This window comes from Bactrocera tryoni, chromosome 5, assembly GCF_016617805.1.
Source record: "Bactrocera tryoni isolate S06 chromosome 5, CSIRO_BtryS06_freeze2, whole genome shotgun sequence".
Taxonomy (NCBI): Eukaryota; Metazoa; Arthropoda; class Insecta; order Diptera; family Tephritidae; genus Bactrocera; species Bactrocera tryoni.
In genome coordinates this window covers 26,973,826-26,984,816 of record NC_052503.1, presented here as the reverse complement: position 1 = coordinate 26,984,816, position 10,991 = coordinate 26,973,826, and the positions used below count along the sequence as shown (strand labels likewise).

The 10,991-nt window shown below is 42.1% G+C and overlaps 1 protein-coding gene across 1 annotated transcript; it reads left to right on the top strand.

The window, feature by feature from the left end:
* Positions 1 to 295: 295 nt before the first annotated feature.
* On the top strand, positions 296 to 4,858 carry LOC120777947 (protein hairy). Its single transcript, XM_040109559.1, has 3 exons — positions 296 to 860; positions 2,908 to 3,003; positions 3,234 to 4,858. Exons 1-3 carry the CDS (start codon positions 762 to 764, stop codon positions 4,140 to 4,142), a joined length of 1,104 nt encoding a protein of 367 aa, XP_039965493.1. The 5' UTR covers positions 296 to 761; the 3' UTR covers positions 4,143 to 4,858.
* The last annotated feature ends 6,133 nt before the right edge of the window (positions 4,859 to 10,991 follow it).

The following is a 10,991-nucleotide window of genomic DNA, read 5'->3' as shown; positions in this document are numbered from 1 at the left end:
TTGCACTAACAACACCAACACCAACAAAAAACACTCATACCAACGCCAGCAGCGCAATTTGCCAACGCAGTCGTTGTAATCAGCTCCTAAAAATTCCGTAACACATACACGCTCGCATACACACGAGCAACACATATAGAACCCAGCCGCGCAGCGCATAATACCCAGCAACCGAATCAAGGCGCGCGCAGGCAGCAACCAAGCAAACAAACAAACAAGCAACAACAACAAGCCTGTCGGTGGTAGCAATCGAGTCTGGGCCGACCAGTTGACGAGTCTTTTAATCGCACTGCGACTAGAACATTGAATTCATTCGCTGAACGAACGTCGTGGTGAACGCAAGAGACTCGGTCACAAGCGGAACTCGCAAGCTAACGGTTGTCGTCTGACAAAAGCAAAGCAGATATTTACGTTAAGTGAACGGAAGCAGATATTCAATACAAAAAAAAGTCAAGCGAAATTCGTTGCGTTAAATGAAAGTGAATTTTTACTGAAAACTAATTGACTATTAACACTTGTGGATTTTATTTATAAACACATAAAACAACAAATAAATAAATTGTGAAAATATACAAAATTTTGTATAAAAAGTGAGAGAAAGAACTGAAAGTGAAATTGGCAAATAAAAAATTTTGACTTGGAAGCCAAAAATAAACGCAAAGTAATTGTAATAATTGCAAAGGCTTGCTTAAAAAGCAACAACAAATTGTGATAAACATAAAGTAATTTGTGATTTGTTTACAACTCAACGCTATTAAAATATGGTAACAGGAGTAGCTGGTCCAAATATGACAGCCAACGTTATGGGAGCGCCGGTGGCAGCGCTGAAAGATGCGCCCGCAGTTAAAAGCGATCGTCGGGTAAGTTTCAAAGCAACTAGCAAAATATACAACACACAAATAAATAATGGCAAAAAATTATAAAAAAAAGTCACAAATTAAGCAAACCCATGTCGCGCGTGTCCACACTTCATACAACAAGTATGACACCCACCTGCCGCACAGCGCCCATTTGTGGACGACTGTGGCCAGCGGCGTTGGCTTTTGTCGCCATTTCGGGCAAACGATGCGACGGCACGCAACATTTGCCGCCACTCACGCATTGCCGCGCACTACCATGCACACATAGCGGCATTTAGCTAGAATTAGACCCACACAAATGCTGGTTTGCCCCAAATCCAAATCCGGCGCGTGCGGCCCACAAGCAAAGCGGCACCACCAACCCAGGCAACGCGCCGTATTTGTGCCTATTTTTATTTTGCATTTATTTTTTTCTTATTGTTATTGGAGTTTTTACGTTTTCATTCACAATATCGTGAGTGTCGGTATTATTGTTGCAGCGCGCATTTAACGCGCGACATTAGTTGGCGTAAGTGGTGCCTAATTTTGGGAAAGTCAACTTCTGTCAACCGCCAGCGCAACCGCCGCTTACGGCAAAGTCCAATGCGCCAAGCGCTGGTTGTGTTGTGTGCTCCAAAAACGTTCGTTGGCGGTAGCGGACGCCAACTACGTACTGTTAGTTTCCTACGCGTCTGTGGCACCAGCAAACAGCAGTGCGGCTATTCATTCATATTCCATGAATGGCTGCAACATAGTTGGAACGATTTTTTTGATGACTTCACTAGCGTGTTTGTTGACTGTCGTGTGACGCCTTCCACTCATTGCAGGTATTATTCATATGTCTGTTTTTGGACATTGTTTGTTTTGGAAGATTGCTTTATGGCTGTGTGAGTGTGGGTAGTACGATTTTGGCAGCAAAGCACACGTAATGTGAAAACTAAAAAAAATTAAACTAGTGTCATACAATTTCATAAGAAAATTCATCATTAGTTAATTATTAAAGCGCTGCGCGTATATCGCCTTTCTCGAACGACCTTGCGCGCCGCGCACATTCTTGTGTTGCACGAGCCAATCATAGGCGCCTTGAAATTTCCACCCAGCGTGTTGATTTTTTTGCGGCCGTATGCGCTGCTGTATAGGCCTATGGCTGCCGTTGGCAAAATTAGTCTAACATAACCGCACATTCATAAATACCGTAATAAAATATATATGTGTGCGCGCGCGTATTTTTAACTAATGCGCTGCTATTTTTGGCCATTTCTCAAATTGGTCAGTCAGACATTTATTTTTTTGGCCAAGTGTGTGCACAAGTCACATAACAGCACAAATTTTGCGCGACGCGCTTTCATTAAGCGACTACAAATTTCACTACACCTTATTGTTGTTTGCGCACTTTTTTGGCGGCACTTAAAGGCATTTAACGCCACTGTTGCGGTCGCCAGACATTGACGGCGCGCGGTGTTGCTGTAACGTTTAGCGGATGGTGTTGGTGTTGGCGCACGGCGGCGACGCGCAAATACGCAAGGCATTTCATTTCGGACGTGCAGGCGTTTTATTTATAGCTGCCAACACATTCACCACACTTAAAATAACGCACGCGATTGTCGCCGCCACGCCACCTTGCCGCCGCGCTTGTTGGCCGAGTGCCATAATTGCGGCCACGCTATGTATCCAATTAAAGCGCGTACCATGCAAGGCGTGCGCGAACGTGCGCCACACTGCCAATGGCATTAATGGATGCAGCGCAGTCACATTACCGACAGCTAAACAGGCCAAAACAGGCGCGCGTGTTTGTGGAGGTGGTGCGCGGCAAAAGCGACGCCACGCTCAGTGAGGGCCATTGCGCTGCACACCCGCGTTGTGTGGTACGCGTATGGAAAATGCATTACATTGTATGCGGCGGCACAGTTAGACAGTTTTATAGGTAGACAGACATACATGTATATATATATAATTATCTCACCTCATTGTAGAAACAGTTTGCGCGCTTTAATTGGCAGCTGCAAAAAATGCAACTTTTCAATTTAAGTCAAAACGACTAATGAACTTTTTTTATTGTTTTTTACAGTCGAACAAGCCGATTATGGAAAAACGCCGACGCGCCCGCATTAACAATTGCCTAAACGAGCTGAAAACGCTGATTCTGGACGCCACAAAGAAAGACGTAAGTACAACTATACAGATATATACATAACGCCTACCCTTAGCCCACACTACCCAGACATCCGCTCATCGCAAACCTCATGCCATTTTGGTCGACAACCTCATTTGTAGACCATGCACCAAACGCACACTTTTTCTGTCTTCCCACCACACACCAACTGCAGACCATATTCCAAGCAAAATAAATTAATTTCCATTTTCTTCTTTTTTCTCTCTCTTCCTTTTCAATAGCCCGCGCGTCACTCCAAATTGGAAAAGGCCGATATTTTGGAGAAGACTGTCAAGCACTTGCAAGAGCTGCAGCGCCAACAGTCCGCCATGCAACAAGCTTCCGACCCTAAGGTCATCAATAAATTCAAGGCCGGCTTTGCCGATTGTGCCAACGAAGTGAGCCGGTTCCCCGGTCTGGATCCGACTGTGAAGCGTCGTCTGCTGCAGCATCTCAGCAATTGCATTAACGGTGTTAAAACCGAGTTGCATCAACATCAACGTCAATTGGCTAGCGCCAGCGCGCAAATGTTGCCCTCGCCGCCCAGCTCACCCGAGCAGGATCCGCATCATCTGCAACAACAACAGCATGTTGCTGCTGCTGCCGCCGCCGCCGCCGCCGCCGCAGCGGCCAGCGGTCATTCCTTCCTTGTGGGCACACAACTGCAGCACACAATGAATGGTTATTTCCTGCCTAACGGCATGCAAGTGATACCCACCAAATTGCCAAACGGCAGCATAGCGCTGGTATTGCCACAACAACAACAACATCACCTACAACAACAACAGCAAGCGGCGCAAGCGCAACAGCAGGCCGCACACCTGCAGCAACAAGCACAGCAACAATTGAGCGCTGCGCAAGCTGCCGCCCTATTGTCAATGCCCAGCCGCACCGCCTCGACCAGCTCAGCTTCGTCGCACAGCTCATCCGTCTACGAGCGCACGCTTTGTTCGCCCGCTAACAGCGTTGCACATTATGCGCCTCCCAGCCCCGCCAACTCATATGAGGCTATGGATTGCAAACCCTCAGTCATACAGCATGCGCCTACACTATCACAACAACAGCAACAACAATTAAACCAGCAACCACTTTCGTTGGTCATCAAAAAGGATATCAAAGTAGAGGATGAGCAACCTTGGCGCCCATGGTGAAGTGTTCCCCCCTCCCCCCCCGATGGTGAATCACTCAAGTGACTGATAAACGCCCCCGCGTACCGCGTAATAGTAGTGTGGGGCGTCTAAAATATATACCAAAGCGGCGTAGGGCCCATTAGTGGCTGGCGTAGCAGGCAGAGCGTTCGACAGCTATTGGCACTCCTCCTGGGTCGACATTCGGCGGCACATGCCAGCTGTTTATTTGTTTGGCAAATACGGACACTGGTTAATCGCGTTGGCGTTGCGACGATAGCCACAGCGTACACTCATTCGTAACCATTTCGCGCACTTGCCTTTGTGTAAATGACGTTGAAGTTGAAACTGAAAATATCGTGCGCTACATAGTGATCTCAATAGCAGCAGCAGCAGCGCGGCGGTAGCAGGCGCTACAATGAGTATGACGCAGTTGTGCGCCCGTGCGCACTAAAGGAGAAAATCACAAAAACATTGGGAACGTGTCGAACGACAGCACTTAATTGACTACCTCAGCAATACAGGGGCGTAGCGCAGTTAGCCGCGCCTCAGGGGCGCTTCATTTGAATTTCACTCAGCTATCTCATTGGAGTATTACAAGTATAAATATATATATATAGGAAGAGTAACTAATAATTGGCGAATCGTCAAACTTCGTAGTCACTAATAATTTAAAAAAACATAATTTAAGAATAATAATTTAATAATTTAAAAAACATATAAGAAAAATCTAGTTTTTATTGCTTTCATATGTATTTTTAGTTGACATTTTCATTTCTCATTTTAAATTACATGCACTTATATAATAATATTTGTGTCAGCACTTGTAAACAGTTAACAGAAATGACAAAACAATGAAATCTTATAGGTCTTCCCAACTTGTAAAGTAGTTTGCACTTAATGAGTTTACATTATGTGCAAAGAGCATATATATACATTTGAATATTTGTATTTAATTATAAAATTAGTGGTAAGTTATTTATGTACTTTATAAGAAATTAAATTTTTTCAGAAAAGAATAAGTGAAAAAGTAATACCTGAAAGAAAAAATACTAAATTAAACAAAAGATAATAAAACTGAATTTTTTCACTTGAAACTAAAAAAGATTTCTTTTATTTGGATATATCGCTACTATTAGTTTGGCATAAAAGTGAGTGCAAAAAGCAATCCTAATATTAGTTTGGAGCAAAAAAGAGAGAGGAGCACAAAGCAACGCAATGTCAGTGAGAAAAAGTCGTTAAAGGCACAGTGGGCGTATTTGGTGCAAAATTTGTGGAAAATTTTTTGAAGGAAATGAATTTAATAACTTACAAGTAATTACTTCAAAATTATTTATCAGACAATAACAAAGTCGAGTGAGTTTAATCGCTAACGAACCATCGATATTCCAAGTTCACGTGTGATCCGAGATAAAGTCGCTTTAACACGATTATATCAAAAACCACCTCTATAGCAAAGAAATACAATATAATAATATGTACTTTGTACTTTGTCGTAGACAATTACTATCAACAGTTCAACCAAATCCGATTAGTTTAGGTTAGGTTAGTTTGGTAGGCCAATAAGCCACGCATATACCAGTTTTGGTCCTTTGCGATAACAAATGGAATTCAATTGCTAGGTCGAAGAGGAGTACGCTCTCTTTAGGATGCGTGCGCTTGACGCGAATTTTAGCAAACTTTGCGGCCTTACTATCGATACCTCATCCAGTGTATCACACTGTAGGGACCACAGATGCTTACAATGTAGTCTACGGGGCAAGTGCACAAGAGATGTTTCCCTGGTGCCTTGCTCTAGACATTTCATGCATTCTTCTCGATCTGTTAGTCCCATCCTGAGGGCGTGTCTCGCGACAGTCTCTTCTATCTAGTGCCAATAATAATTTTGTGTACTTCCCATCAACCGTTTTACACATGACTTTTTCAGTTCTGCACCCAGATAGCTCGTTCCATCGGTTTTTGACTTTCTTTACCATACTTATATCAAGATCATCGTACAGACAATGCATGCATTTCCCAATATTCATCACGTTTTCGGAAGTTAGGCGTATACCTTTCTTGGCAATCTTGTCCACTATTTCATTTCCCTCGTTTCCTTTGTGGCCTGGCAACCCGTAGAAGTGAAGTTGCTTACTTCTCTCCACACTTTCCACTGCTGCCCTGCTTCCCAAAACACTTCTGGCCGATATGCGATACGAGGTTACTGCGGGTTGCCAGGCCACAAAGGCATCGAGGGAAATGAAATAGCCTTGAATGCTGCTTTGATGTCTACGTACATGTTGACTCTGGAATTGCCTGCAGGTGCATCATTAGAGACCAGCTCCACGGCGGCAATAGTAAACACCTCAGCTTGAAATATACTGGTGGTCTGATCAGATTTGACGAAGTGTTTTGAACTTTTATCGTACATTTTTAGAAAAAGGAGCAATATCGGGCGATGACAAAATGTTTTTGTTTTTAAAGAAAATCGCTGAATAAAGTCGAAGAACGCTTGCATGCGCAAGATAACTTGACAAAACTCAACGATCTTGTATTCTCAGACTGCCGATTGAAGATTCGCGAGGTAACTCAGATAGTATGCAGAGATCAATGAGCCGTCGAAACAGAAAAATTCATCGTGAGAGACCTTCGTTTTCCAGGAATTACAAGGTATAATCTATATTGACTACCTGAGGTTTTTCCAGGTATTAAAAGGTATATTCTATATTGACTACCTGGCGGAAGAGCAATACGGTTACATAGCACACCGACTCACATCTCCGACGTCGCCATGGTGAAATTGCTAGAATTAAGCTACGAACTAATACATCCACCGAATTTTTCAGATTTGTGTCCATACGATTTTTTGATTTCGAACTTTGAAAAGTCACACGTGGCGGTAGTTACCACCTTTTCTTGTTTGAAAACTACCATTATGATTTTTCATTATTAATTTTAGGTACTGAATAGTAAAAAAATAAAAAAACGACTCCGAAAATTACTCGACGTCGAATATACGATTAACCATGCCATTGTCGAATGAGTGTATTTCTACCAGATTAGTATGTAAGTTTGTACCTCAGATGAATCATGAAGCACCGACATCAGCACACGAATTCATTCCAAAGGTTGTAGAACCTAAACTTATAGTTGCTTGCTTCTCTTTAGGCATCGGATTCCTCTCAATAATCCAACAAAATTCTTATACACAGGTTTTGCGATCGGAGGCTCTTTGGCTTATCTTAGTTGGGCTAACCAGATTGCTTTCAAAATTTCTAAGAAGAGCCGTTTTCTAACGTAACTATAAGAGTAGAATTTATTGGCGATGCCGCGAAAGTTTCACGTTTAAAGCATGGATAATTGAAGAACTTCACCAGGATCACAGGGTTATTCAAAGAAAACTTAATATGATTTCAGTCCCGTGATTTCACAATGGGCCCCTCAAAAGCCTACTTACCTACCTAGAAATATTTTCAATATAAAGTTGAACTATACTTAGAAGAATATATAATAACGCGATGATCTCCTAAATACTAATAATACTATACTATATATATATATATATATACTTATGTATATATAAAAGTAACCGGATAGTTGCGCTTGAATTCGCATTGTCTGCCATTAACTTCGGACGTTGCAGTTGACCACGAAAACTTTATGCTCTTGAGCTTTAAACGCTAAATACCAAATTATTTTTATAAAGTTAAATATTTTGCTCTTTTTTTATAAAAAAAATGTCGAAAACGCTCTGAAAAAAATATAAAACAAATTGAAAAGCTCTCGAGGTCTGTGTGACCGCATTGAAGCGTTCTTTCGAATTAATATTATATATGTATGTATGTAAGTAGGTACGAACATTGTTTGGTGGTCGTCGGTCGACAGTCGGCGGTCACGGTGTGTCGCGTCGCAACGCCTAGTTTAAGCCAAGTTCATTAACTGACATTCCAAGTTGAAAGCGCAGTTTTTTGCACACGCGCGTGTATGCCGCCGCCGCCGTCAAAACAAAAACAACAAGAAATAAAAAAATAACAATAGCAACAGCAGAGCATTTAACAAGATAATTAAATGTTAAAGCGTCACACGTCCGCGCGCGTCGCCGTCTGCTTGGTGGCCAAGACATTGCCAATCGCCGCCGTTGCGCTGGAGCTGCAATGCGCAACGACACAACGTCGGACGTCGGCTTGGTGTGAATGCGAGCATTTAAAATTCAAATTACATTTGAAATTATGAAATTAATTCGCATCACGTTTAGATGGCTCTTCGGCGTTTTACTTGGAAAACAGCGAGTTATTAAAGCGGCTTAGTAAACAAAGTGCCGACAACGCACATATAAAGTATATTTGTCTACATACATATACAAGTATGTGTATATATATGTAGGTATTTATATGATTTTGAGCATTATGTGTATCATTTGATAACGTACAAAAACAATGATAACACATGCATGTATGAATATTAAAGTAAGGTCGTGGCAATAAGCGCATTAAATACCATAAATCGATCATACATTTCAGGCAGAACCTAATACAAGTGAAACGCTCGGTAATGTTAAAGATAAGATTTTGAGCAACAATGTAAACTGGTTAGTATTTATCAGTAGAGTGAGAAAAGATTGCAACCACAGCCAGGTCTACTTAAACGCAACGTACCCGGGGACTGTCAAGTCATTGCTCAAAATTAGGTGAGGGACAAAAAAAGCATTATGCGACTTCAGTCAAAATTATGCAAAGTAAAACAGTTTGGAGAATGGAGCCATGTGTAGAAGTTCACACAAGTGAGGAAAGTTCTATGAGCGCCATTCACTTGGGAGTGGCTGGAGACGATTCTTTTACACATGGCTCAAACAGCTCTCGACTTCCGGGCTAAGTCAAGTATCCTCTGGATAGCCGAAAAACATCCTTTTGAAAGCGAGCTAAACTGAGAAAGCGAAACATGCCCTCCCCAGGGTTGTGCGTTGGGTTTGGGACACGCCACGCAAAAAGCACTACCAATTAAAATAAGAAAACATCCTCGGATGAGAAACCCCCTTTTGTGTTAAGGATTACGATGCATGCACCTGGAATGAGCGGTCCCTTAATTGGAAAGTACCGCTGTCCAGCTGGTTAATGTCCTCGTTAGAACAAAGACTGACATCAACGCCATTCAAGAAATGCGCGATGGACGGAACAAGCACTGAGGCGAGTAGGCCCTTGTGGCATTTAGTACAGTGGCCATATAAAAGAGCGCAAATTCGATGTGGAATTCGTGGTGGCAGAGAGAGCCCGTCGCCGAGTACTGGCATTCACTCCGGTGGATGAACGTCTAGCCACAATCCGCATCAAAGCGAAGTTCTTCAACATATCGGCGACTTGCGACTACGCCGCGATGGAAGAGAAGGACGATGGGACCTAAGATACCTAAATATACTCCGCAACGATATTTAAAGTGATTTTGTCAAATCCACATTCCTGATATCGTACTTTTAAAATGCCGGGCAAAAGGTTATCGCTTAAGTATTAAGTAAAAGTATTAGAGAATTATCATAAATGTTTTCTGAAACTCGTGAAACAATCTATAATGTGATAAATCGCGCGGAAAATGAGGGAAGACTTGAATCATAGCGAGGAAAAGGTCCTAAAACAAAAATTACTGAACGTGCACAGCGCTTAAGGACCCAGAAGCTAGATCGAAATCCAAAAATTTCAGTTAGGGTCTTTACGAAACAACTCAACAAAGAGTGCAATATTCAGGGGTCTTATGAAATTGTGCGGCAGACCATGCTACGACACGAATATGCAACAAGATATGTCTGCACATAATGTTGAGAAACGTTTTTCGTTTGCTATCAAGCAAATTTCGGAACCAGTCAATTATTGGGCGCAGTACCTGGCGGGGGAAGCATTGGAAGAGGAGGACCTCCACTGTGTAGCAAAGACCATTTGGAGAAGGAGCTGGATTCTCTTGGAATATCCAATTATCGCCACATTGCAAAAAGAAGAAACGGCTGGCGCGCTATTGTTAACACGGCTGTAATCGCGTAAGCGGTGTCTACGCCAGTAAAGAAGAAGAAGAATTATTGGGATGATGCCATATTCTGCGACGAGACGAAAATGGTGTTGCATTACAACGATGGGCCTACTAGAGTATGGCGCAAGATATTAACTTCCTTAGAAGTTGTTTGTAATGGTTTGAGGCGAAACCATTTTTATACATATTAAAAGCCAATTTATGTAAGAGTGCAGTCAAATTTTATTAAGATAAATATAAGGAGTTTAAAGTAAATATGTGACTTTTATTAAACTGCGGCAAAGTATTAGGTACACCTGCTCAGAGCCTGGACTTAAACCCCAAAGTTAGTTAAAGAAAAAAGTCGCTAAAAGACAATCCACGAACATGACAGCACTTAAAACCGCACTTCTGGAGGAGTGGCAGTTAAGTGATTAGAGTGGCAAGCTGAGTCAATTTAGCCATGTTCTTCTGTATGAAGGCGTAGTAGTCGTTCAGTTTTTGAGATAACAATTTGAAATTTTGCACACGCCTTTTTCTCCCGCAGAAGCTGCTCATTTGTCGGAGCCGGCGATATGGGATCACTGTAACATATAAAAACTGAACGACCAAAATCTTGTATGAAAACTTTTTTTGTGTAACAAGATATCTTAACGAAATTCGGCACAGATTATTATCCAATGCAACGCTACAATATCCGAAAAATGATCAGATCAGACCACTGTAGCGTAAAGTTGCCATCCAAACTGAACGATCAATATAAAATTTTTCCATATAAACTATTTATTTGTGAACGTTATTATAGCTACTGAGTTGCCCTATGAATACGTCCAGTATCTCTAGTATATGGTGCTGCCCAATTCAAAGAGTACAGATATCCCAAGCGATACCTTGTGGAATGTT

Excerpts from the sequence above, each read along its gene's own strand:
- LOC120777947 (XM_040109559.1), top strand. The coding sequence starts at position 762 with ATGGTAACAGGAGTAGCTGGTCCAAATATGACAGCCAACGTTATGGGA. Across the intron at positions 861-2,907 it reads CAGTTAAAAGCGATCGTCGG|TCGAACAAGCCGATTATGGA; the intron begins GTAAGTTTCAAA and ends TGTTTTTTACAG. Across the intron at positions 3,004-3,233 it reads TGGACGCCACAAAGAAAGAC|CCCGCGCGTCACTCCAAATT; the intron begins GTAAGTACAACT and ends CCTTTTCAATAG.